At 51.9% G+C, this 27,911-nt stretch overlaps 1 protein-coding gene across 1 annotated transcript; it reads right to left on the reverse strand.

Moving 5' to 3' along the window:
- Window positions 1–962: 962 nt before the first annotated feature.
- Window positions 963–27,643, reverse strand: ATP6V1B1 (ATPase H+ transporting V1 subunit B1). The gene is made up of 14 exons (XM_060027550.1): window positions 27,526–27,643; window positions 20,870–20,925; window positions 7,875–7,973; window positions 7,573–7,666; window positions 6,904–6,981; window positions 5,876–6,015; window positions 4,837–4,938; window positions 4,222–4,319; window positions 3,112–3,235; window positions 2,816–2,966; window positions 2,495–2,577; window positions 1,543–1,647; window positions 1,217–1,346; window positions 963–1,126 (listed from the first exon to the last, which is right to left on the reverse strand). Exons 1-14 carry the CDS (start codon window positions 27,641–27,643, stop codon window positions 963–965), a joined length of 1,542 nt encoding a protein of 513 aa, XP_059883533.1.
- Between the last annotated feature and the right edge of the window lie 268 nt (window positions 27,644–27,911).

A 27,911-nucleotide genomic window follows, 5' to 3' on the forward strand; every position in this document is an offset into this window, starting at 1 on the left:
CTTTCCCTAAAATGGCTGTAAATTGTCTTGGGGATGGGAATTTTATTCTCAAGTCCTCCTTTGGTGTCAGCTCTTGATCCAAGAATTCTGGCCTGGTTCCATAACACATTGACCCAGAAATGGAACTCAGCCTTTTGCTGAAGTTCTATCTTCCCAACCTGCCCTACCTCTTAGGAAGCACCCATGACTTCATCGTAGGTGGGGCAGAGGAGACAGGAAGGGATGGCATTACAGAAGAGCAGGCAGCTTTCAAAGGAACACCAGGTATCCTGGTTTTTAGGAAGCTCTTCGCCCATTTCTTAACTGGGGGGCCTTTCCTCAGCCTTTGCACACTGCCCCCACTGTTCCTCGGGCCATCTCCCCAGCAACTCCCCTCCCCATCTGGAGCAAACCAAATTCCTTCCTAGCATCTCTTAGGCAGAGCTGTTTAGAATCAGACACATCTTTTGTGGCCTTGAGATTGTCCTTTCTATGGCCCATGAGCTCACATTCCACCCAAGAAATTTATCAAGATATTTTTTAACAAAGATAAATATCTCCCTAAGAAGAATTCTGTTGTCACCTGTTAAGACACTAATGGAGCCTTTTTTTTTTTTAAGGTAGAGAGAATAGTTTAGTGAACCTCATGTACCCCCGCAGCTCCAACAATTATCAGTGTTTTGCCAATCTTGTGTTTACGTGAGATAAATTCTTGGGAGAGGGCGGTGGTACTTTTAAAATACAAAGGCTCCTATCAGAACAAGACAGAGAATATAGGCTTAACCACCTTCTGTTTCCCATGTCGGGGAATCCAGGGAGAGGACTGGAGCGTAGGAGCCCCCCATAACCTGTAGGGGACTGAGGGTGGGCACGGAGCGATGGGTTAAGGTGTGCGGACCAAGACGATAGGGCGGGGTGTGTAGATCGGGCGCCCGGTGAGGGCGGTGCCAGGACCTGGCTCCGGGGCCAGGCTTCCCGCGGGGCTAAAGCGCCGTGTCGGGCTCGGGGTCCGGCGGCGCCCCCTCGCGGGAGTAGAATTCATCGATAATGTTCTGCGGGATGCGCTTCAGCATCTCCTTGGGGAAGATGCGCAACAGCTTCCACCCCAGGTCCAAAGACTCGAACACCGAGCGTTTCTCGTAGGGACCTAGGGACAGAGCAGGAGTGTTAAGGGTGTATGCGCGTGTGGGTGTCGGACCAAGGGGGTTGCTGCCTGAACGCCCCCAACGCGCCTCACCCTGGTTGATGAAGTTCTTCTCAAATTTCTGCAGGAATTCCAGGTAGAGCAGGTCCTCGGAAAGGAGCGCCTCCTCCCCCACCACTGCCTTCATGGCCTGCACGTCCTTCCCGACGGCGTAGCAGGCATACTGGTGAAGGGGGGAGGGGTTCAGCGGTCACGGCAGGCTTACCGCAGGAGTCCCGTGTTCCCCCATGTGACTGTGCGGGGACCCCAAAAGGGGAGGAATTTTTTTCTTCCAGGAGAAAAGTTCGTGGTCCAGCTAGGGCTCCAATCTCCAGCTTCTGAAACTAGCTTCCCCACCAGCCCTTGGGCTCTCTCCTTACCAGCTGGTTGGAGACATCGCCATGGTCCTTTCTCGTCATGCCCTCCCCAATGGCGGACTTCATCAGCCGCGAGAGGGAAGGGAGGACGTTGATGGGGGGGTAGATCTGGGCGGGGCGAAGAAGGCGTGTCAGAAGGCAGGGTCCAAACTTTCCCTTCTTTCCCACCTCTACTTGTCTTCCCTCCCCCTGTGGTTCTCAGCAGACTGGTCGTTATTCATCCCACAGAGAGGTCAGCTGGTCACACCCCGCCCTCTATCGCCCACAAATTCTAGGGCTTGGGTATACAGGTGTCTACATGTGCGCACCTAGACAGGAGAGTGGAGGGGGAAGATGACATGACATTAGTTCATGAAAGTCTCGCTATTTCAAAACTTCTGATTATTTGGACAAAAGCCAGGTAGAAACTTAATAGTTCATAGTTGCAAAGAAAAACTGCCAAACGAAGAGGAAAGAGTAAGGGGGTGGCCTAAGGTGGGACAGACACATTTTCTAACCCTTTGGTACATTATTCACCACCTACTTGTGTCCGTTACCTATTGTTTTTGTTCACCAAAACAAATTACTAGAAAGGAAAGAGAAGTGATATTTATTTTGTATCTACGATCTGCTAGATGCTTTCTGTGGGCCAACTTATTTTATTTTATTCTCCGCAATGCAACTGTGTGACATATATTATCATTCCCATTTTACAGATGAGGAAACCTAGGATCAGAGAGATGAAATGATTTTCTCAAGGTCCCACATCCAGGTAGGCTGGATTCCACCCAGACTTGTCTTCTGTCTGGGAACCAAACAGTCTTCCTGGGGATTATCTCCTGTTAGCGGTTAGCCTTGTCTGGCCCCTCCTCATTCACAGGGAGATGAAGTACAGGGGGTGGTGGGACATTGGTTATTAGTCAGTGTACTTGGAGATGGTGGAGAGAGCAGGAAGTGGGTGAGGAGGGGACAGTACCTGTCTGTTATGAAGCTGTCTGTCCACGTAGATCTGTCCCTCTGTGATGAAGCCCGTCAGGTCTGGAATCGGGTGGGTGATGTCTGCAAGGAAAGGCACTGGTGTCAGTGTAGATCCTGGTCCCACCCACTCAGGGCCATGTAGGTTCTATTCCCTCATGGGAGTGGGTGATCGGGGGACGCAAGGAAGGGACAGTGTCTACCCTGATGGAGGAACAGAGCTACTGCACACCTATATAAAGAAGCATGGGTCCTTTAAGTGTCTGGGTAGGATGGGAGGGCAGGAGGGCTGCAGAGGGTAGTGGGCAGGGAGGCGGCTCACCATCATTGGGCATGGTGAGGATGGGGACCTGAGTGATGGACCCGCCCCGGCCCTCCACACGGCCTGCCCGCTCGTAGATGGTGGCCAGGTCTGTGTACATGTACCCAGGGAAGCCTCGGCGCCCGGGCACCTCCTCTCTGGCAGCTGAGACCTGCAATGTTCGTGGGCCTTGGGGTAAGAAAGGGGGCAAGAGGCTGACACAAGGAAGGGGAGTGGGGTCTCAGTGACCATGAGGAAAGGGGTGGGGACAGGCCTGTGTGGGCCAGCTCTGGGCACAGTGACTACAGCCACCTCACCTCCCGCAAGGCCTCTGCGTAGGAACTCATGTCCGTCAGTATGACCAGCACGTGCTTCTCACACTGGTAGGCAAGGAATTCAGCCGTGGTCAGTGCCAGGCGCGGGGTGATGATCCGCTCGATCCTGCAGATACGGCCAATGTTTAGAGAGCCTCGAGGCCCAGGCCTGTGCTCCATTTAGCCCCAGTGCTGAGTGGGTGGTGAACTGGGGAGCTGGTACAGTGCACAGCAGCAGAGGACTGGGTAAGATGAGCCCCAGGCCCCAGCCCCCAGATCCAGGCCATGGTTCCTGGGAGTGGGCCCTCAATCACGTCCTGCTATTGAAGGTAGGAATGAGGACAGAGGCGGGGACAGGCAGGGAGCTGGGTGAGAGAGGGACAGGCAGGGCCAGGAGTGACTGATGAGGATGACAGTGTCCCTCGTCCCCCAGGACACCCGAGCTTGGGCATCTGGAGCACTCACACACTCTGTGTCCTCGGGGTCCTTTCCTGACTGTTCCCCTCACTATTCCTTGCTGGGCATGGGTCAGAGGCTGGCCTGCCCTGGCAGCCCCTTCCACTGGGGGCAGTCCAGGCACTCTCAGTCCCCGGGCTCTGTGCCTGCGGCGCTTTTCTCTGGTGACGTCATCTGGGCCTCCTGAACTCTGCTACCTGGTTTGAGTTCCTTCTGAGTACCTTCAGTTCCCAGGACAGTTTATTAGATTTTTTTTTTTCATCACCTAACCTGCAGATTTAAACTCACATTTTCTCAACTTTTAAAATAGCAGTTTTTCTAAGCGAATGGTTTAGGGAAATATCTCTTTAGTGGTGGCCTTGTGGAAGTGAGTCTCGGATGAGGGGTCCTGACTTGGGATGGTGGCTAGATGCAGGTTGAGGGCAGGGCGGAGGGGCGACAGGTGGCAGGCGGGCTGTGGCCCAGCTCCCTGTCTCTCCGTGTGCTGTCCCTACCTCTTCCCCAGCCTTGGTGTCCCCATCTCCACAATGAGGGGCTGTTCTCCCAGCTCTGGCCCATGGCTGTAGTTCTGGGATGCCTGAGACCTGGTACTCTGGGTCTTGGAAGGGGACAGGGCCTGCTGCCTAAGGGCAGTATGGGTGCCAGGGGACGGCTCACGTGGGGTCGTTGGCCAAGTTCAGGAAGAGGCAGACATTGCCCATGGTACCGTTCTGCTCGAAGTCGGACTTGAAGAACCTGGCTGTCTCCATGTTCACCTGGACACACAGCAGGGAGGGCTGGAGGTGGGGACCAGGCTCCTTCCCTCTCTTCTCAGTAATGCCCATTGACTGACCTGCTAACGGTCACTGGGGTGAACCTGGGGCTTGAGAAGGCGGGGGCTGGGTTTGCTGCCCAGGCCGGGATAGGGTCTCATCAGAGCCCCAGAGAGAGGTTCAGACTTCAGGCTCAGCTCTGCTTAGTGCCACCCCTGCCCCTTCCCCTACCCGCTGCTTCCCTGCTAAACTCCCCGTCCCTGCCTTGGGCCCTCTAAGGGCCCCCGGGATCCCAGCTGTCCTGGGCTCATCTGATAGCTGCCGTGGCCTCTGGGCTTCCGTGGGGCACACACTGCCCGCTCCTCCAGTCATGCTCTTGCCTCTCTCACCAGACAGGCTCCGACTTTGACGGCTTCTCAAGAAGAAGGATAATGCCTCCCCCATAAGACTGGGTGTGCCAGGGGCCAAGGCTGCCCGCCCATAGCTTCCAGAACTTGCCAATCGGCCCAGCCCCTCTTACCCCCATGGCTGCAAAGACGATGGCAAAGTTGTCATCGTGGTAGTCCAGCACGGCCTTGGATTTCTTCACCAGCCCAGCCTGGCGGCAGATCTGGGCGGCGATCTGGGGATGGGAGGAAGGACAGCAGAACCAGAGCTCGAGTCAGCCCTCTGAGCACCACTGAGGTGCACGGACAGGGTAACTCCCAGCCCATCCTGCCGTCAAGGCCTTCGGTGGGAGGGACCCAAGGTCAGCAAGGAAGAAGGGCTGCCCTGGGTCCTACAGCCGCTCTCAGGGGAGGGCTGCCTTATTCTGTGGCACCTGAGGACACAGGGTGCCTGTCATGAGGAGCAGCGTGGAAAAACAGTTCCAGAGAGCAACTGCTTACCACGGGTTAGGGGCAACTTGGCCCTTCAGAGTCCCCTCTTCCCCGCAGCCTGCTAGGGGTATCTCTGGGGTTTGCCCCAGGCCTGCAGCGTGTGGAGTTTCCAGTCGTCATGTCCAGATCCAGGATGAGCGTGTGTGTAGGGGGAAGGCAGGGACACTTCTGCCGTCTAATCCCTCTGAGCATTTCGAGGGTGAGCTGGGGCGCATCCAGGAGTAGAGGAGTGGGGGTGGTCGGGGGGGACCCTCTAGAAACCTTGTCACACCAGCTGCTCTGGGAAGAAATGGGCTGTCCACTCTGGGTAGAGGGGGTAGGGCAGGAAACCTGCACAGGGAGGCTTCAGACGGCCGTGGGGCTGGCCCGAGGTGGGGTTCACTCAGTGTAGGCAAGTAAAGACCATTTAAAGGACCAGTGGTAGAGCCGTGGGCTCAGCTGCGCAGGACACTCAACAGAGGCTACCCGTGGGCTCTCTCATGAGCCAGTGCGAGCCCCACTCACTCAGGATGGAGGCTTGGAGATCTGTCTGGGGGCCCCGAGTCCCTGAGCTGCCAGGAGACAGCTGCCGGAGACCCCAGCCTGCTCGGCACAGGAGGCCCCCCTCGCTGGCCCACCAGCCCCGGCCTCTGCTCCGTCCCTTCCCCTTGGTCGTGCCCACAGGCCCCTCGAAGTCCTCACCTCATTGTGGGGGAGCCCAGCTGCTGAGAAGATGGGGATCTTCTGGCCACGGGCAATGCTGTTCATGACGTCGATGGGCGAGATGCCCGTCTGAATCATCTCCTCCGGGTAGATGCGGTTGTGGGGGTTGATGGGCTGGCCTGGGAGACGGTGACCATGGACCCTGCTCAAGGGTTCAGGCCTTGCCCGCCCTCCCCCATCCCGTCCCAGACTCCGGGGCAGCACTGGTTAAAAGAATTTTCTTCCATGATGGAAATGTGCTCTAACTGCGCTGCCCAAAACGTAGCCCTGGCCGCGTGTGGCTATTGAGCATGCAAAATGTGGGGTTTTTTTAAAAATTAATTTATTTTATTTTTGGCTGTGTTGGGTCTTCCTTGCTGCGAGCGGGCTTCTCCTTGCAGCGGCTTCTCTTGTCGCAGAGCACGGGCTCTAGGCGCGCGGGCTTCGGTAGTTGTGGCTCACGGGCTCTAGAGCGCAGGCTCAGTAGATGTGGCACATGGGCTTAGATGCTCCGCGGCATGTGGGATCTTCCCAGACCAGGGCTCGAACCCGTGTCCCCTGCATTGGCAGGCGGGTTCTTAACCACTGCGCCACCAGGGAAGTCCTGCCACGTGGTTTTGAAATGAACTTTTATTTCATTTGAATTGGTCTGTATTTCAGTAGCCACAGTCCAGTGCTCCCTTGGACGGTGCCACCCAGGCACATTAGAAGTGGCAGGCAGGTGGATCCCAGAAGGCAGGAGAGTGAGGGTCTTGGGCACCTGGGGAACTTTGCACAATGATGATAGCATTTTATAGGAAAGGGACATGAAATGCAGCTAGCCCCAGACAGAGGGGCCTTTGCTCTTCTCGTATCTCACCTGACCTGCCTGTTAGTATGACCAGTCCTGGGGGTGAGCCCTGGGCAATGGCCCTGGCTTTTATCTGGGGCAGAATTTCCAAGGGCGAGGTGACAGAGGCAGTGACTGGGGTGGGGAAGGTAGTTGGGGGCTGGGTCCCGAGAGCTGTCCCGAACCTCCGGTCACTTACCATTGATATCCAGGAAGTCCTCTGCCATGACCACTGGCCCCTTGTCAATGGGTTTGCCAGAGCCATTGAAAACCCGACCTGGGAGTGGGTGAGAGGGGTTGAGTGGTGCTCAGGGACAGCCCTGGGTCTCTCACTGCCACTCACCCTCCACACCAGCAGCTCTCACCCAGCCCTCGTGTCCCAGTTGCCCCATGTTCCCCTCCCCTCAGCCCTTGTTACCCCCAGGAAGCTGGCTACAGTGACTGCCTCCTTGGGGGTCTTTCCTCCTCTCCTGGAAACCTTTACAGGCATAGGCCTTGGCCCAGGACAATGACTCTAATGGGGAGTTTTAGGGCTGGAAAGAGGAGAGGGCCAGGTATGGCAGATCTTGGGAGAAAATTAGGGATGTGCAGTTCGTTCCAGCTTGACCCCAAATAGACGGCTACCTCCTCTGCCTCTAATTTACTGAAGCTGCCTTCCTCATGTATTGAGCACCTGCTGTATGTCAGGCCCTGAGCTGGGGTTGGGGGTCAAAGACAAGGCACAACCTCTGACCTTAAAGGGCTCCCAGGGGAGGCAGACTAGGTAAAGAGGCAATGACAGTGCGGTCTGCTAGGTAAGCACTTGGTCAGGGAAGCTGGGCTGGCTGGACAGAGAGACGCCCTCACCCTGCCCATCCCTACCCCTCACCCAGCATGTCCTCCGACACTGGAGTCCGTAGGATGTCCCCTGTGAATTCGCAGGTGGTCTTCTGGGCATCGATCCCAGAGGTCCCTTCAAACACCTACAGGGTAAGAGGTTAGTTAGTTTAATAAGCGGTTTGCTGGGGAGAACAAGGCCTCCCATTCTAGGCTCCCTTTGTGTCCAGCTCCGGGCAAAGCTCTCTCAGGGGAAATAGAACATTTTCTGCCTTTGGAGTTTATAAGATAGTGTGGAACCCTTGTGGATTCATTCATTTATTCAACCACCAACATCTTATTGACACCACTTACCTGAACGATTGCCTTGGTCCCAGCCACCTCAAGCACTTGCCCGTTCCTCTGAGTCCCATTGGGGAGGGTGAAGTTGACGATCTCAGCATACTGGGCAAACTGGCAGGAGGGGAGAGCACCCCAGAGTGTCGGTGAGACCAGAGGTGAAGTCCCTGTCTCCTCCCCAGACTTCCTTGACCCATTCTCAAGCTCCTTTCTCCCATCTTGTGCCCAGATACTCCTGGAAATGAACTTCAGAGACTGGTAAGTGGAAAGCTTAAATTCTGTTTGGGAGGCAGTATAACTGGGTGGGTAAGAGTACCGACTTCAGAGTTGGAAGACCAGGGTTAGAATTGAAGTTCTGACACTTAGAAGCTGTGTGACCTTGTGGAAGTTGCTTAATGTCTCTGAGCCTTACTTTCCTCATCTTTAAAATGGGAATAATACCAACACCTATTTCATAAGGCTGCTGTGGGGATGAAATATATGGAAAGTCATTAGCTGGTGCCGGGACCTTATAACAGCTCAATAAAATGTAGTAGCTGTTATGGCTGTTTAGGTCTCCTGACAGCACCATTGTTTCTGCCCCTGTGAACTAATGGTGAACACACTGGCAAAGTTCTCTCCTCGGCTCCCAGATGTCCCCATCTACCAGTGGCAATCTTTCCCTAGCCATGGGGCTGGGATCAATTCACATGTAGTCCTCACAAGCTTCAGGAAAAAAACGAATCAGGCAATCACTTTGCTTTTGGCTAAGATCAAGGGAAGTATTCATTCTTATCAATGTAGAAAGCATCAGGCCAACATCTGGAATATATAAAGAAATCTTACAACTCAACAGTAAAAAGACAAATACGCTATTTTAAAAATGGCAAAGGATCTAAATAAACATTTCTCCAAAGAAGATATACATGTGCCCAATAAGCACATAAATGATCAACTAATTAGTCACTAAAGAAACGCAAAACCACACAATGAGACAGCACTTCACACTCATTAATATGATCGTAATAAAAAAGACAGATAATAACACGTGTTAAGGTTGTGGAGAAACTGGAACGTTCAGACACTGATGGTGTGAATGTAAAATTGTGTGGTCACTTTGGTAAATAGTCTGGTGGTTTCTCAAAAGGTTAAATATAGAGTTACAATATGACCCAGCAATTCCACTCCCAGGTGTACACCCAAGAGAAATAGAAACACATGTCCACATAAAAACTTGCATATGAAGGCTCATAGCAGCATTATTCATAATAGGCAAAAAGTGAAAATAACCCAAATGTCCACAAACTGACAAATGGATAAACAAAAGGTGGGATATCCAGGCAGTGGAATATGTCAGCTTTAAAAAGGGATGAAGGGGACTTCCCTGCTGGCGCAGTGGTTAAGAATTCTCCTGCCAATGCAGGGGACACGGGTTTGAGCCCTGGTCTGGGAAGATTCCAGATGCCACGGAGCAACTCAGCCCGTGCGCCACAACTACTGAGCCCGCGTACCACAACTACTGAAGCCTGTGCGCCTAGAGCCCATGCTCCGCAACAAGAGAAGCCACCGCAGTGAGAAATGAGAAGCCCGTGCACCGCAAGGAAGAGTAGCCCCCACTTGCCGTGACTAGAGAAAGCCCGCGTGCAATACAGCCAAAAATAAATAAATTAAAAAAAAATAAGGGATGAAGTACTGATGCATACTACAACATGGATGAATCTTGAAAACATCATGCTAAGTGAGAGAAGCCAGAAACAACAGTCCACACAGTATATAATTCCATTGATATGAAGTGTCCAGACTGGTCAAATCCATAAAACAAAAAGGTTAGTGGTTGCTGGGGACTGGAGGAGGGAGGATTGGTGGCGACAACTAACAGGTTCAGGGTTTCTTTTTGAGGTGATGAAAATGTTCTGGAATCAAGTAGTGGTGATGGTTGCACAACTCTGTGTATAGACTAAAACCCACTGAACTATACACTTGAAAAGAGTGAAGTTTATAGTATACACATTATAACTCAATTTTAAAAACCAATCAGGCTGTCCCTCCAGGAACCCAGGCAGCAAGTGGGTAGGTGGATGTCTGCCCCAAGGGAATCCCTGAGCTCCACTGTCTGTGTGTGCTTCAGGAGCCAAGTTCTAGACGAGGCTATGAGCCAAGCCAAAGAAGCTGGGCTGGGAGAGCAGACGCTCCCAGAAGACACTGGTCCTCAGCTCTGGTCAGCACCAGGAGAGCTAAGCCCTCCACCCGCACCTTCTTCCCAGGGGAGGTCCTGGAGAGAATGCATGGCATCGCCCAGGCTCCCTCACCTTGCTGCCCATCCACCTGGCTTCCTTGATTCACTTCAGGGGTAAGTCATAATCTTAATCCAATAAGAATAAATGTAAAAAAGACTGCATCTCTCCCTGCAATGTTTCTAATATTCTGGGAAATTAAAGTACTCCTCTAAGTTACTCCTTGGACATTAGAAGAAATCAAAACTAAAATCACAGAAGAAACAGAAAATAATGAAAAGGATATCACTTCGAACACATCAGTGTTTTCTGATCATAATCAAAGTAAGTTAGAAATCAATAACGAAAGGATAGTTAGAAAAACTTCATACATTTGGAAATTTTGAAATGTTCTAAATATAGAAAAAGTGGGACTTCCCTAGTGGTGCAGTGGTTAAGAATCTACCTGCCAATGCAGGGGACATGGGTTTGAGCCCTGGTCTGGGAAGATCCCACATGCCGTGGAGCAACTAAGACCATGTGCCACAACTACTAAGCCCGCATGCCACAACTACTGAAGCCCGCGTGCCTAGAGCTTGTGCTCCGCAACAAGAGAAGCCACTGCAGTGAGAAGCCCATGTGTCACAAAGAAGAGTAGCTCCCGCTTGCCGCGACTAGAGAAAGCCCGCACACAGCAACGAAGACCCAATGAAGCCAAAAATAAATAAATAAATATAGAAAAACTTATAATCAGATTAGAAAACATTTAGCACTAAACAATAATGAGAAACTATTTTTCAACACACATACGATGCATTTAAAGCTTTAAATGCTTATATTAGAAAAGAAAAAAGGTAGAGGTAGTTTAAATGTATGCAACATGAAAAGTTAGAAAATAGAACAGCATTAAAATTCCAAATAAAATAAAAGAAATAATAAAAGGGCAGAGATCGTTAAAATAGAAACAAACATATAATAGAGATGATCAACAAAGCCAAACTGGTTCTTTGAAAAGACTAATAAAATAGACAAATCTCTGGCATCACTGACTAAAAGACATGAGTAAATAATTGTTGGAATAAAAAAAGTCAAAGCTAGCTATACTAATAATATTAAAAATAATTTTAAAATTATGAATAACTTTATGCAATATATTTCAGAACTTAGATGAATAAATTTCTTGAAAAATACAAATCAAACCAAATCCAATTAAAAACAAAATAGAAAGCCAGGATAGTCCTATAATCTTCAAGATATTGGATAAATAACTTAAAATCTTTCCAGGAAGAAAACACCAGTCCCAGATAATTAGTGAGTTCTAACAATCAAGGAACAAATAATTTGAAACTTACTTAAGCTCTTCAAAAGACTGGAAGAAAAACTCCAGTCTTAATTAATTTTATGAGGCAAGGATAATCTTGATACAAAATAAAATAATAATGGGAAATTTATAGGCAATCTCAATCATGAACATAGATGCAAAAATCCTAAGCAAATATTAGCAAACTAAATCCAGCAATGTACCAAAAAAGACCACAAGTTACAAACAAACCAAACAATAAAAGAAAAAATTCAAAAAATGAAGATAAACACATACACACAAAAGACCAAGTTGGGATTATTCCAGGAATTCAAGGTTAGTCTAACATTAGAAAATCTACTAATAAATTTATCTTATTAATGAATTAAAGGATTAAAAAACATGTTATCTCAACAAGTTTTACAAAAAGTTAAAAAAAAACTATGATTGAAAACAAAGAACAAAACTATTCTTTGAAAACAGAATAAAAGGGAAATTCTTTAACCCCAAAAAGTAGCCTCAGAAAACCTACAGATAATATACTCAATGGTATAAAGTATAAAACAGTCTCTTTAAATTTAGGAGCAAAACAACACTGCCTGCTATCATCATTCCATTCAGCATCGTACTGGAGGAACTAACCAAAGTAATAAGATGAAGAGAAAACAAAGATTAGAAGAAAACAAAACTATAAAATGGAAAACTCCCAAACCCCAAATCTAATCTAGTACCCCCCAAAAACTATAGACTAATTTCTCTTATAAATATAGATGCAGAAATTATAAATAAACTACTGGCCAGTCAAATCAAACAATGTATTAAATAAATAAACATGTATGACCGAATAGGGTTTATTCCAAGCATACAAGCTTAGATCAATCAACCTCTGTGAATCAGTCAACATTTCACAACATCATTTATAATAATAGGGAGTTTGTGAACCTAAAAGAAAAACCCTACAGGATTATGCAAATAGAAATCAAAAGGCTTTTGATATAATTCAGCAGCTGTTTGTAATGCAGTTCTATGTAAAACAGGTATGGAAGGTAACTCTTTGAATACTAGACTATTTACCAAAACCAACATCAACATCCTTCTAAATGGTAAAATGCTAAGCCTATTTTCATTTCCAATAAAATCAGCAATGCACAGAGAGAGATGCCTGTATCACTGTTGTTACATAATGTTTTGGAATTTTTGGTTTATACAATAAGACCAAAAAAAGAAATTGAGAAGTATACCAATAAACATAAATAGAGAATGTTCTATTTTAAAAAAACGTAGTGAGGAAAGACCGTATTCTTCAGAAATGTTAAAGAAAGGCTGTAGAGGGCTTCCCTGGTGATGCTGTGGTTGAGAATCTGCCTGCCAATGCAGGGGACACGGGTTCGAGCCCTGGTCCGGGAAGATCCCACTTGCTGCAGAGAAACTAAGCCCATGCACCACAACTACTGAGCCTGTGCTCTAGAGCCCATGAGCCACAGCTACTGAGGCTGCGCGCCTAGAACCTGTGCTCCACAACAAGAGAAGCCACCACAATGAGAAGCCTGTGCACCGCGACAAAGAGTAGCCCCCACTCACCACAACGAAGACCCATTTTATAAAATAAATAAAATAAATAAAGTTATCAAAAAAAAAAAAAGGAAGGCTGTGGAAATAGTCCAGGTTATAGGAGGCTAAACAGACATGATGATTAAATGTGATACCAGGCCCTAGACTGGATCCTACACTGGAGGGAGAAAAATGCTATAAAAGACTTTATTAGGTCAGCTTATAAATTGGAATATAGATTGTAGATTAAAGTATCAGTGTAAATTTCTAAAGTTGATAACTACTGTGGTTGTGTAAGAGAATATCCTTATTCTTCGGAAATACACACTAGAGTTTTGGGCATAACTTACTCTCAAAATACCTAAAAAGGGCTTCCCTGGTGGCGCAGTGGTTGAGAATCTGCCTGCTGATGCAGGGGACACGGGTTCGAGCCCTGGTCTGGGAGGATCCCACATGCCGCGGAGCGACTAGGCCCGTGAGCCACAACTACTGAGCCTGCGCGTCTGGAGCCTGTGCTCCACAACAAGAGAGGCCGTGACAGTGAGAGGCCCGCGCACCGCGATGAAGAGTGGCGCCAGCTTGCCACAACTAGAGAAAGCCCTCGCACAGAAACGAAGACCCAATACAGCAAAAATAAATAAATAAAAATTAATAAACTCCTACCCCAAACATCTTCAAAAAAAAAAAAATAGAAAGTTTCGAAAAAAAAAAAATTAAGCATACACACACACATACACTCAGAGCAGTGATAGAACAAATGGGTAGATGGATATTCCTTGTACTATTTTCATTTTTGCAACTTTTTATAAATTTGAAATTGTTTCAATAAAAAGTCAAATTAAAGTATGCCAGTGGAAAAAGAGACATGATTCCCTTTATTTGCAGATGATATTGTATATCTAAAAAACCCTAAGAGGATCTAGTTAAAAATGAAAACAAACAAAAACAACCCCATCCAGAATTAATAAGAGAATTTGGCTGTATACAAGATAAATATATAAAAATCAATCTCAGATTATTTTCCATTATGTTATTATAAGATATTGAGTATAGTTCCCTGTGTCATAGAGTAAATCTTTGTTGCTTATCTATTTTATTTAAGTAGTTTGTACCTGTTAATCCCACACTCCTAATTTATCTCATAATCTGAAAAAATATATATATAGGGCTTCCCTGGTGGCGCAGCGGTTAAGAATCCACCTGCCAGTGCAGGGGACACTGATTCGAGCCTTGGTCCAGGAAGATCCCACATGCCGCGGAGCAACTAAGCCTGTGCGCCACAACTACTGAGCCTGCACTCTAGAGCCCATGAGCCACAACTACTGAGCCCACGTGCCACAGCTACTGAGGCCCGTGCGCCTAGAGCCTGTGCTCCGCAACAAGAGAAGCCACCGCAATGAGAAGACCGCGCACCACAAAGTAGCCCCCGCTTACCGCACTAGAGAAAGCCTGCGTGCAGCAACGAAGACCCAGAGCAGCCAAAAATAAATTTATTAAAAGAAAAAAAAGCTTCTCATTTAAAATATATATATATATAAAACTGATTCACTTTGCTGTATACCTGAAACTAACATATTGTAAATCAACTATACTTCAATTAAGAAAAGTGTTCCCCCCAAAAGAATCACAGAATATTAAAACGTATCATTAAACAAAATTTATGCAAAAAGTGAAAAAAAACCAATCGGTATTTTTTTCTATTCCAGCAATAAACGGAAGAGGAAATGGAGAAAAATATTTCATCCACAATAGGGCCGAAACCCATAAAATATCTGGAAATAAATTTAACAGGAAAGGTACAAGAAAATAATAAACTCTTACTGAAGGACAGAAAACAAGCCCTGAACAAATGGAGAGCACTAGTGCTTTCCAAGACAGAGTGACTTACTATCACAAAAATATAAATCCTTTTCAAAAATATATAAATTCAATGCTTTCCCAATGGATTCTTTCTCCTGGAACTTGATAAAATGATCTTAAAATTCATGTAAATGTCTGAGAATATCCAAAAACAGTTATGGAAAAGATCAGGGGTGGAGGACTTGCCTTGTCAGATAATTGAAACGTGCTCTAAAGCTACTGAGGTCGAGTGGTCAGTGTTGGGGTGAGGCAGATGAACGGAGATGTTGGAAGGCTAGAGTCCAGAAACAGATCCCAGATTTTAGGAGACTATTAGAGAACAAATGTGGCATATAAGTTCATAGGGAAAAAGAATTTATTGTACAAATGGTGCTAATACACTGGGTATCTATCCCTATCATAAACACAAACGCATTCCAGCCATATAAAAATTTAAATATAAAACTAAAACAAAATACCAGAAGCTTTTCTTCTTTCCTTTTTTATAGAATAATCCAGTTAAAAGCTGGATAAGAGAGACATCTTTAAGCAAGATAAGAAATCCAGAAGCCATAAACAAAAAAATAGAAATCTTTGATAATATAAATATTTGAAATTTCTGTATGGCAAAGATACCATAAACAAAGGTGAACAATAAACAAAGCAAAACGTACAACTCAGTGTGTAGGAAACGGTCACAGAGGAGGAATTGCGATCTCAACTGATAAAAAGATACTCAGCTCCGCTAGTCATCAGGGAAATGCAAATAAAAGCAAGATAGGACTAGTCTTAACCATTAGGCAAAATTACTGGACAGCACATATTCAGTGCTGGCAAGGATGCTGGGAAGTGGGTCCTCTCATGCATGGCTGGTTGGAGTATGAATTACCACAACCTTGCTGGGCAAGCAATTTTGCTCCAAATTGTCAATATCTATTTAAAAATAAATTAAAACTTTGAACCAGCAGTTCCATTTGGGGGGAATCTAACCTGTAGCAATAAGGGCACCAGTATAAAAGGGATATATATTGCTATACTATTTGTAATAGCAAAACCTGGAAACATGTTGATTGTCTATCAAAAATGGAATACATCACGGTACATCCACACCACAGTATGTCCAAACCACAGTCGCTATCAAAAAGAACGAGTAAAATGTGTATCTACTGACATGGAGGAAAATACTCGATACATTTTAAGAGACTAACACCAACGTAAACATCTAACTTGCTTATATTTGCCCATATACAGCAGGATCTTTACATTGGTTATCACACGAGGGTGGGAATAAAGAGGTTAGGGGCAAATAGTTAACTTTGTGTCTCTTATTTCACTAGTTACAAAAAGCATGTTTTGCGTGTGCGTGTAATTAAAATGTAAAAAAAAAAAGGGGGGGGGGTTGGGGGAATTCCCTGGCGGTCCAGGGGTTAAGACTCCGCGCTCTCTCTGCAGGGGGCCGGGGTTCCAGGCCTGGCGGGGAACTAAGATCCGGCAAGCAGCGCAGTGCGGCCAAAAAAAAAGGGCGGGGGGAGTAGGGGAACATGTTCAAGTACAGTGACGTCGTTGTCACCATCACGACTATCATTATATCCCCTACTGTCCACACACCAGTGACCTTCAGGGCCAGGGAAGAGGGGTGGATGGCTCAATTCCCCTAAGCGGTGTGAGAGGGTGGGGTCCTCCCCCCAGGGCTCCCTGCGACCGGAGGTTGAACCTGAGGCAGGAGGATTCCCAGCTCTGACAGTCACTGAGAGAAGCTCTGGCTTGGGGATGCCAGGAAAGCGATCTTGTTCGCTCCCAAACCACCGTCAGGCCCCACGGAATGGGGTCACTGGGGGAGGGGGCTCGCCCCAAGGGCAGTGCTGAGGTCCGCGGAGGGGCTGATGCCGGACAGCCTTTGGCTTCATAACCACAAGAGGGAGCCCAAGAGCAAGGACTGCGAGGCCCCGGGAAACAAGTTAAATACAAGTCCTGGCTCCAACCCCTCTTCCGGTCTCTGTGGGCCTGTGTGTCTCTCTCTCTCTGAAATGGCCACTGGCCTCATTGTCTGGGGCGCAGATGGTGGGCTGCTAACCTCAGGAGGAAAAATGCTCGACAGAACACCAGCCTGAGCGGGCCCCAAAGCAATTAGGCAGTGGGCCCAATGAAAAACAGGCAGCAGGCTGATAAAAATCGATCCTTTGGGAACTTCCCTGGTGGTCCAGTGGGTAAGACTCCACGCTCTGGGAACTAGATCCCACATGCGTGCCGCAACTAAAGATCCCGCATGCCGCAACTAAGACCCGGCACATTCAAAATAAATATTTTTTTTAAAATTCTCTATTACTTTAAAAAAAAAAGCGATCGTTGGTATGTGGATTTGTGCGGGTGATGGAGAGGGGAGAAGAGGTGGCACACTGTGTGTCCCTGAAAGATGAAACATCACGGAAAGTGAACTTTAAGCAGCAGAGAGGTTACAGCCAGATAGGAGGAAGAACTCTCAGAACCATGGAGCCCAAGCATGGAGGGTGTTATCTGGAATGCTTAGGAAGAGAATGCCAGTTATTTGTTTGGGGGGAAGGGTGGGTTTAGCCACTTAGAGCAGTGTGTGCAGCGGGAGAATTCCAACGTGCAGCAGTGAGCTTTTATTTATACCCCGTTTCCCAGCCGCAGACCTGATTCTCTCAGCTCTCATTGTTGGTTACTAAGAGAATTGCAGGGAGTGCAGCCCACCTCCTCTGCTGGAGATTCAACCGAGTTCCCAACCAGCCAGGGGTCAGGCACAGGGGTGCTGTCGCATCCACTCAGGAGCCTGGGAAGTTCTTAGCAAGCCTGGCAGGACTTGGACAGGGCGTGCAGCCTCCAAGGCTTCTCCCCATGACAACGCCCAGGGCAGTTTGGGAACTCCTCTTTGGAAATTGTTTTTGGAGCTGATGCACACACTTTTTTTTTTTTTTTTTTTGGTTCGCGGGCCTCTCACTGTTGTGGCCTTGCGGAGCACAGGCTCTGGACGCGCAGGCTCAGCGGCCATGGCTCACGGGCCTAGCCGCTCCGTGGCATGAGGGATCTTCCTGGACCGGGGCACGAACCCGTGTCCCCTTGCATCGGCAGGCGGACTCTCAACCACTGCGCCACCAGGGAAGCCCTGCACACACTTTTGAAAGTTTTTCCCTGAAGAGTTTGGGAGCAGCCACAGACATTTGGAACCTAGTCTGGTGGGTAATGTGAATCTCAAACAAGGGCCGGTTTGAATCACAGAATATAGCAGGCGGAAGATCCTCTAGAATAGCGGTTCCGAGGGTGATCCGGCCCTCCCGGCAGCATTAGCCACCGGGAGCTTGTCAGGAATGCACATTATTGGGCCTCAACCCAGGCTGCTACCTTAAGAGGTTTTCATACAATTTCAAGGCCCTGATTACCTGTCTAAGAACTTTGGATCTATGCAAAATTCTTCCCCCCAATATTTTTCCATTTGAGAAGGATGGAAGCAGAAAGCGTTATTGCCTGTGTGATTCAATTCGAGCAGAAGGTGGCGCTACAGAGACAGAATTGTGGCATTTTTGCCCAAGCAACTCTAGAACAAGGCGTGTGGGACAGTGGAGAGCGGTGCATAAAGGTGCCTTCTCCATCTCCTGCACTTATGAGACTGTCAGCTTCTGATTCCTTTCCTTCCTTCTGCAAGCCCAGGATTTTCTGGGTGTCTCCCTCACCCAGTTACTCTGTTCTACACGAGTTACCGATGGGTCCAGTAATCACAGAACCATAGCCTGGGAATCTATCTCCAGTTTCCTAGTCCAGCCCCACCTGACAGCTGGAAAATGGATGTCTGCATAGGTACTGACTCTCCATACAGAGTCCTGTATAGACTGACAGGGAGTGTGGCCGAGGTGGACAAAGGCGCAGGAGATTGACCAACTGTTTATTTAATGAGGCATATTAGCATTTCCGCATTCCAGGCAGGGCTCTCGCTAGCTGTTCTCAAGGAGGAATAATAACAATACATTTAACTGATTTGATCCTCACCACAATTCTATTGTCTTTTTTTTTTTTTTTTTTTTGGCCTTGCTGCAGGGCACACGGGATCTTAGTTCCCCAACCAGGGATCAAACCCATGCCCCCTGCAGTGGCAATGCAGAGTCTTAACCACTGGACGACCAAAGGAGGTCCCCTATTGTCTTTTAATGGATGAGGAAACCAGGATTTACAATCCTAGACGGATGGTTCTCAGATTTCAGGCAGCATCAGATCACCTGGAGGGCTGTGAAAACAAACTTGTGGGCCCTCAGAGTTTCTGATTCTGTCAGCCTGGGGTAGAGCCCGAGAATCTGTAGTTCTCACAAGTTCCCAGGTGGTGCTGCTGCGGCTGATCTAGAATTGACGGGTAGTTGATAGAAAGGGTGGGGTGGATCTGGGATTAAAGTTCAAGAGGTCTGAATCACACGGTCTGGTTCCAGTGCGCACGTGCAGACCAACTCCGCCACACTTCTTCCCAGGGCGTCCCTGACACTAATGGGCCCAACCGTGATGTCTCCATGAGCTTGGAATCTGTTTTCCAGAAATGAGTGGGTCTGATCTCTTTAATAGAGTTGGCTCAGATTTTGACAGGCCCATACTTATTCATGCTCTTATTCATTCATTCATTCACTCACCCTTCCTTTGAACAAACTGAGCCCCCGTGATGGGCTAGGTGTTCAGTAAAAGTGCACCGTGGGGCTCTGGGAGCTTGGGATTGACAAACACCGTCCAAGTCCAATAGGAGGGCACATTGTGGTGGGCGGAGAGGGGCAGGGAGAAGACATGGGGCCAGGTGGTGACCAAATGCCTCGAAGGATGCTGCCAGCAAGACAATACACAAAGCTGAGAGCAGGGACAGGCTCACCGCTTCCAGGAGAAGGTGAGTCAGAAGAAGGGACCAGGGGGACAGGCAGTGGAGAAGGCAGAGTATGCGCAAAGGCCCAGAGACATCGAATGGCAGCTTCACACAGAGACAGTGTGGGTTTCTAAGTGGGGAAGGGAGAGTGATGAGATGTGGAGAGGTATGCAGGACCCTTAAAGGACAGAGGGCCTGTGAGGTGAAGCCATGGGGAGACCTAGTGAGGTTGGAGCAGCAGAGGGAAGGGGTCAGGGCTGCATGGCTGCAGGGTAGAGGATGGGAGGGCGCTAGGCTGGGGCCCCTGAGGCCATGGCCATGATAAGGGTGTGGTGGGTGGGAGATTGCCGACAGAACATGGGCCAGGAAGGGAGGAATCAACGTGGCACCCAGATTTCCAGTTTGGGGTTGGGTGGCGTGGGGTGGGAGACAGGGGCAGAACTGGTTGGGGGGGAAGCAGAGTGATCGGGTAGCTTTGCAGAGCTCTTTACGCCTCGAGAATCCCCAACCCCGGGACTCAGAATACTGCCAGTGTCTGCCATGGTCCTACGGTTCCCCGAGGACACCAAGTCGCTCGCACCCCACCTCCTCCGTGAGGCCCGCCCCACTTCCCTCAAGCTCAAGCTGCTGGCTCCCGGGCGGAGACAGTCCAAACACCTTTGAAGGCCTCAAGCTCTGGAGAGTCAGCTGGTATCCATCTGCCTGCCGCCTCCTCCTCTTCCTTTTAAAAGAAGACCCGTGAGGGCTTCCCTGGTGGCACAGTGGTTGAGAGTCCGCCTGCCGATGCAGGGGACACGGGTTCGTGCCCCGGTCCAGGAAGATCCCACATGCCGCAGAGCGGCTGGGCCCGTGAGCCATGGCCGCTGAGCCTGCATGTCTGGAGCCTGTGCTCCACAACAGGAGAGGCCACAACAGTGAGGGGCCCGCGTACCGCAAAAAAAAAAAAAGAAGAAGAAGACCCATGAAAGGCAGGTGGGAGGGTCCTGCCTTCCGGGTTAGCTGGACACAGCCATTCTACTGATGAAGAAAGGGGCACGATAGCTGCAATGCCCCTGTTCATTGCTGGTAGGAGCAAGTCTCTTAAGGCCCACAGCGGGGCCCACAGAAAAGGCAGGAAGAGAAAACCTCGGGTGGCCAGGGAGGGACAATGTGGAGGTGGGTGTCTGGGGATCTGGAGCATGGGGGCCACCGAGGGGCAGGGCAATTTAGAAGAGATCAGCACAGGGGCCGGGAGTACTGGGATTTGGCCGTGGTGCCTGGGAAGAGACAGAAGTCTTACCTTGACTTGGTCCAGCACCACCAGGGGCCCATTGACGCTGCACACGGTCCTGTAGGCTGGGGGAGTGGTGGGGGGGTGAGGGTCTCACACCGACACCCGGAGAGACAGACACACACACATAAGCATCCTCCACCTTCCCTCCCTCTAAGCACCACCCCCTCCCCTCTCTGGAGCCTGGGCCGTCAGGGTCATTAGCTGTGACAGGGCCAGCCACCATTGCTGTAAGGGTCATGCCCCTGCCCGCAGGGCCCCCGCTGCCTCGGACACCTGCAGGAGGCTGGGGGAGGGCCAGGGCAAGGGCAGAGGCCCCTCGAGTCCTTCCCTCCCACACCCCCAGCCATCAGAGGCCTTTCTCATCTCTGAGGCTACTTCCCGTCTGGCCTCGGCCCCCACTTACCCACTACTCCCTCCTCTCTGACCCACAGCATTTTCCAAAAGCTAGAGATGTGATGAGAGCTGCCCTCCCTGCACCTCAGCAGGGCCACACTTCTCTCCATCACCCCACACTGACTGGGCACTCGTGTGTGTGTGTGTGTGTGTGTGTGTGTGTGTGTGTGTGTGTGTGTTGGGGGTGCAGGCATCAGTGAGAAAAGTCAGCCAGGGCCCTGCGCTGCCATGAGGCTGGGCTCACTGGGCGCCTGTGGGAGCGGGGAGAGAGCAGAGCCACAAAGAAGGAGGATGAAGCAGACTGCCCCCGTCCTGATGGCTGGAGAGAGCCACAGATGGGGATGTGAGCTCAGCTTACAGGGAGAGATTGGCTTAGACATCAGGAAATACTTCCCAGCTCCAGTGCTGGGGACCCCAGTAGGAGAAGCACAGACTGGCAGACAGGAAGCTTACTTTGGTTCTGTGAGGCGCTAGCTGAGGGGCCCTGGGTCCTTCCAGCACCCATGACCCCAGGACATGGTAGCCTTTCTCCAGGGTTCTTTTGAAGTGCCAGTGGGACAACTGGGGTGAAGGGACCTGGCAGGGCAGGATGGTCAGGGGTGACTGTGAGGTCGCTGGGTCACTCCCAGGCTGGAAGGGCCTCCGACAGGAGAGCGGTGCAGCCCGCCTCTCAACAGGCCAGGAGAATGGGGCTCAGTGGAGTGGAAAGTCCACCCAGGGACACAGACCCCTGTGGCAGAGCAGGGGCAGGGCCCCCCTCGTGCTTCCTATCACACCACATGGGCTCCCACCTGCCCTCATGGTTTTGGCAGGCCTGCCGCCCAGCTGCTCCCACCAGGCGAAGCTAAGCGGGGCTCAGTGGTCAACCCCTTATTTCTGTCAGATCGAAGTTCCTTTCCTGGGGACTTAGTCTAGGAAGACCGACTGGGCAAGGTGATCCTTGCACAGATGTTTTCTATGTTCTCCCGAACTTAAGGACTATTAGGAAAACTCAAGAAAGCTAAGCTCTTCTCAGACTTGGGCCCAGAGCTGGGGCACTCCCCTCTCCTTCCTGCCCTCAAGCTACCAGCCCCCACGTGCACCTGAGCCACTCTCTTGTCCTTTTCCCACGGAGGTGGTGTCCCATCTTCCATCTAAGCCAGCCCCTCCCTGGCACTGGGAACCAGGCCCTAGAGAAGGCTGAGCGCTAGGGTGACCCGCCAGCGTTCCTTCTCTCTGTGGCCTTCTCATCAAGCAAGTTCTGGTATTTTCCATCTTAAAATCACACCTCCACCCCAATCCTTGTCCAGCGACGATCACAGCCTGGCTCCACTGCCCTCTCCACCTGCCACCCACACCTCACCTTCCAGTCTGGCTTTGCCCCTGGAAAGGACCAGGGCCTGGATGCACTCTCTCCTACAGGTTCCTGGAGGCCCCGCCCTGCCCCGCCCCTCCAACCCTCTGGCTACTCCTCAGCCTATTTCCTTACCTTTGGATGCTGAGACCTCAAGGCTGGGACCTGGTTCTTGACATCTCACTCCTGCCCTGCAAGCTCTGCTTCTCCCCTCCCTCCTCCCGTCCTATCTTCAAGCCTGCCTCTCAGATGCCTTCACAATACTGGGCTAGGCAAATAAAGGAGGCAGATGAAAGATGGAGCCTACAGTTTAAAAGGGGATAAAGATGAAACAATTGCCAACTGGTCTGAAGGGAAAGAGCAGGGTGGGCGGGAACGGGCTTGAACACCAGACTTGGAGCTCACGGAGGAGGCGCCTTGCAGGAAGGGCCATTTGAGCTGAGGCTCCAGGGTCAAGTGCAGTCATCCAGGCAGCACCCGGACAGCTGGGCAAAGGGCACATCTGGCAGAGATAAGGAGGCCCAGGGGCCCAGAGAAAGAACTTGGGGCCTTTGGGGAACAGTGTTCACTGCTGGATTCCACCTCTTAGAAAAGTGTGGGCCTATGATGGACACTCAGTAAATACTTGTTGGGTGAATTATGGAAGGTGTCACCTTGTCCCACCAGCCCATTCCCGTATATCCCACATCAGGACCTATGCGTTCCCCCTACATATACACACACACCTTCCCATCCCCAAACCAAATGAGGATCCTGTCGCCTACTCTGGCTCCTGCCACCCCTGTGAAGGTAGAATGGAAGGAATGATAAAGCGAATACACAGGCTAAAGGGGTTGTAGGCACAGGAAGACCCCAGCCTCTGGAGGGTTAGGGCAGAGGCCAGCGCATCCACCTGCCCACCAAGAAAATCACCAAACAGCCCTTCCTGCCCAGGGGGCATTTTGATCAAACCCTCTGGGTTACTAGCACTGTGTGAAGTAGAGAGGAGCCAGGGAGCTCAGCAGAGGGAGGGTGGAGGATTGTGAGAACAGGGGAAGGAGCACGGGGCAGGGAGACCCGCGTTTTCAATAGCCCTGGGGAAGAGCTGGCATCTTACCAGCCCTGTGGAGAAAATACCAAGACAACTCTAAAGTACCAACAACTCTACCCGCTAAGGGGAGGAGCGGTGAAGGTCACAGGCACAAGGAGGGGAGCGATCTGGACGTGGGGGGGCCACTCCAGCTCCCAAGGAGGGGCTGGTCTGCGGGGAGCCCAGGCAAAGTGCTTGCCTGCAGCAGAGCTGGGTGCTCGGCACTTCTCAATTCTATGCAGCATGAGGTCTCTAAGTCCCCATCTCATCGCACCAGCCTCATCCATAAGCTGCCTTCCCAGGATTCCCGAGGACACGGTGGTTCTGGGCTCTAGTTGCTGGGTGGATATATCGCTCCATAGCCTGGACCTTTCACCGCAGATAATCCACTTACGTGGCCATTTCGGTTCAGTGTCTGGCTATTGCCTTCCTTTGTCCGAGGCCTCGCCCTTGACTGACTACGGCAGCTCACTGGGCCCTTTCCCCTCTGAAGTCCCACAGCTGCCACCCCAGTGGGTGCCCTACTCTCCAGCTTGTCCGGTACTGGAGACAGATCGTGTCCGTCCCTTCAGACCAGGGTGTCTCCTCTGTAGGACTAGACAGTATCTTCTCTTAGAGGCTGTCTGGTTTGGACACAGCCAAGGTGGTGGCTGAGAAACAAAGGTGTCCTTGACCGGAAGCCAGGTCTTTTGTCTGCACCCACCCCCAACTCTGATGGTGTCCAGTCGCATGGAGTGGCAAACTGAGGCCCAGGAAGTCGGCGGATTTCTCCTAGGGCCCACCACAAGTCAGGACAGTAGCCTGTGGCACTCGAGACCTAGGGCCCTACCCCAGCCCGGGGCACGTCCCTGACCCGGGAGGTGGTGCTGGAGGCAAGGGCTGGACGAGAAGACCCCTGAAGGGCACGGACACTTTGCAGACACTCCCTCCAGCTGCTCTGCCCACCCCCTCTCCATTGTCCTAGCTGACACTTCGGGTTGCTCTTCGGGCTGCGGGCCCCTTCTGCTCCCACCTCCCCACCGCCTTCCCCGGCAAAGGCTCAGCGGGGCTCCGCTAATTAGGGCCGGCTCAGCCACACCTGCAGCGTCCTGGGAGCCAGCAGAGGCGGGCGTCCATGCGTGAGGCCGGGGGGCGGGGCGGAGCGGATCAGGCCCTGCACCTCCTCCCAGATCCCCGCTGGAGGGATTAGGGGAGGGAGGGCAGGGGCGGAGGGTTCTTAGAATCGGCCCAAGACCCTGACGGTGGAACTCTCTCCGTGTAACCTCCCTTGCCTTTCTGTTGAGGAAACCAAGGCAGCCAGTGGTTTGGCACTCAGGGCCCCGGGCCATCGGACCGGGCTCCAGCCCTCCAGCCAGACTGCCAGCCCGTCCGTCCTAACCTCTGCTCCTGCGGGGCGCCCCGACCCCTCACCCCACCCCTTCTGCCCCACACCACCAGATAGAGCTCCTGCCGCCTCCTCTCCGTGGAGCACAGCTCCAGCTCTGAGGAAGGCAGAGGGGTCCCTTCCTTCCCAGGGTGGATACTGCTGGGGTCCCTCCCCATCCTGATTCTACCCACCCCGCTTTCTGCCCTATTCCCTCCCTCAGCCACTGCAGAGAAATCACCTTTAATGCTTCTGGCCTGTTTAGTCCACCTCCTCCTCCAGGAAGTCTTCCCCTGGACCCATGCCCATGGCCAAGCGAGCTCTGGGGCTGGGAGTCAGCTGCCCCGTCCCCTGGCCCTCTGGTCCCCCAGCTCTCCTCCTAGGCTCCTTCTGCCTCTACACAAAGTTCTGCCTGGAAGTGCTTAGAGTCCCCTGGTGGGGCAGGAGGGCACAGAGGGGCACAGGAGTCCACCTGCCCAGGCCCCCGAGGAGGAAGGGAGGTGTTGGAGAAAGCTGCAGGTGCAGACGCACGCTGAGGAGTCCAGCCTCCCTCGGGCGGGGGGTGCCGGCCGGCCCCAGCGTGGACCTGTGAGGACAGGACGCCGGTGTGCAGCGAAAGCACAGGAGCGGCCTCTGTCTTCATAGCAACACCTTTAAGCGGCGCTGGGCGAGGGGCTCACCTCGCGCTCACCCGTGACTCTGGGTGGGCTGTTGGGTGTGAACACAGTTGCCTGGCTGGGGGCCGCATGGTGCCAACGGCGGGGGGGACACTGCTGTTCCTGCTTCCAGCCGGGGTCAAACCTCCTGGGCCTTGGCCCTAGTGCCAGGGCCTGTGGACTATCAATAAGAGGCGGGCTGGGAGGGGATCCCGGGTAAGGTTGCACCCTGGGAGGGCACATTCCAGGGACGAGGAAAGCCGAGCTGTAGGTCCAGACCTCAGACCCCACCCCCCACTCAGCACCCAGGCGGCTCTCCCGTTCTCATAGGGGGAGGGGAAGACGGGGGAGGAGCCTGCGGGGGTGGCCTGGACAAAGGTCAGCCGACTCTACTCAGGTCTCCAGGCCCGGGCTCTGGACCCCGGGGGGGCACAGTTACTGCATATTTCTGGGCCTTGGTGACCCCGGCTTTGCAGTCGGGGAGGATCTGGACCTTGGTCCTCCCCGGGCCCGCGGGGCCTTCTTGATAAATCCGACCCCACTCGCTGTCAGTTTTTCCTTAGCTGGAGTGTTCCGCACCCCGCGGTGCCTGCCTCGGGCCTCAGGTGGTGGCCCACCCAGCCGAGGCGCTGCTCCCCCTGAGCCCTGGGTCTGGCCGTTCTGCTCCTGCTTTGCTCTCCGTGGTGTGGCCCCGCCGCACACGCAGCTCTCAGCTGCCTCTCCAGACACTCCCCCTGCCCCGGTGGGGCTGGCTGGCTGCAGAGGGAGGGGTGGCCGTGCTAGGCCAGCTTCTCCCCATACACACCCTCTTGGGAGCCTCTGGCTCTGCTTAGCTGGTGCCGGCCAGGCCGGTTTACTCCAGTGAACGGGGCTTCTGAGAATTCAACAATTCACCACACCAGGGAATGTGACCTTGGACAAGGAAATATGGCCGGAGCAGGGGTGCTCACTTTGGTCCTGGGGACTTCCAGGGTTTTCTGCCCCAGACACCCGGACTCGGCCCACCCCTGCAGGACGGGCACTCGAGCCACACCCACAGACGCCCCCGATGCCCCCTCGGAAGCCCGCAAGGGTCCACTCCAGTGCCCGTGGTCCCCACACCCCTACCCCCAGATGCCAGGCATGTGCCCTTCTCCTAGCTGCTCACACAGACATGTGACATCATCTGACCACACACTCATCCATGTTCTCCCCGTGAGCACGCATGCTTGCACACACACCCCCCACCCTGAGCGTACAAGCACGCACACACAGTCTCACACATTTCCTTTCTGATCACACACACGCTGTCACATACATATTCACACACGTATGTCATCACCCAAGTGAAGGTGGGGGCACACGCCCACCCAGGCACCCCCCTGGTTCCACACCCAGGCACCCTCCCCCAGAATGCACACATGACGTGACACACACGGTGTCAGGTGTTCCCCATCCTGAGAATGCACACGTACTCTGCGTTGCCACATACATCCCCCAGGGACACTTGATTATACAACTCCTCGCACTGAGTATTCTGGTGTACACATGCACACACCCCAAACACACATATGCACACAGGAGTGCACACACACACACACTCTTGGGGGCAGTTGGGAGCTCTCTGTGGACTTGGGGTCTCGGTGCAAGATCACTGATGACAGGAAGGTTCCTGCAGCTACTCCCCTGCCCTTTCTTCCGGGGTACCTCGGGCTGGGGACCCCCATCCCCCTACCCGCATCACTCCGCAGGACCGAAAGCCCCTTAGGTCTCCCCAGGTCTCGGGTCCTTCGCTTTCCCTGAGGCTAAGAAGGAGGACCTGCAGACCCAGCAGCCCGCCCGACCTCACCCACTGGGGGTCATACTCACTGACACGGGGGTGGGTGATGTAGTTTCGGGTGACCGCCTGCATGTGCTCTCTGGTGGCACCCAGGTTGGAGCCACTGCTGGGGACCCCCCCGGGGCTACTGTCTACCTTTGCAGCCATGGTGAGGTGGAGGGCTGGGAGCTGAGTGCCTGAGCCTCCAATACTTCTGGCCCAGCTGGAGCTGGAGAGAGCCGGCCGGCCTCCCCCTGCGGCCACCCCTCCCTTCCACCCTCCTCTCCTCCCCCGGGGTTGACTGTAAACACGGAAACCGGGCGCTTTGGCTCTGAGCTCTTCCAGATCTGGGAGGTGCCCTAGGCCACCTGGGAGTGGGAGGCTGGGGGAGGGGCAGAGGGGTAGGGCAGGCTTCTCCCACCTCTGTCTGTTCCTC

The sequence above is a fragment of the Delphinus delphis genome, chromosome 12 (genome assembly GCF_949987515.2).
Source record: "Delphinus delphis chromosome 12, mDelDel1.2, whole genome shotgun sequence".
NCBI classification, from domain to species: domain Eukaryota; kingdom Metazoa; phylum Chordata; class Mammalia; order Artiodactyla; family Delphinidae; genus Delphinus; species Delphinus delphis.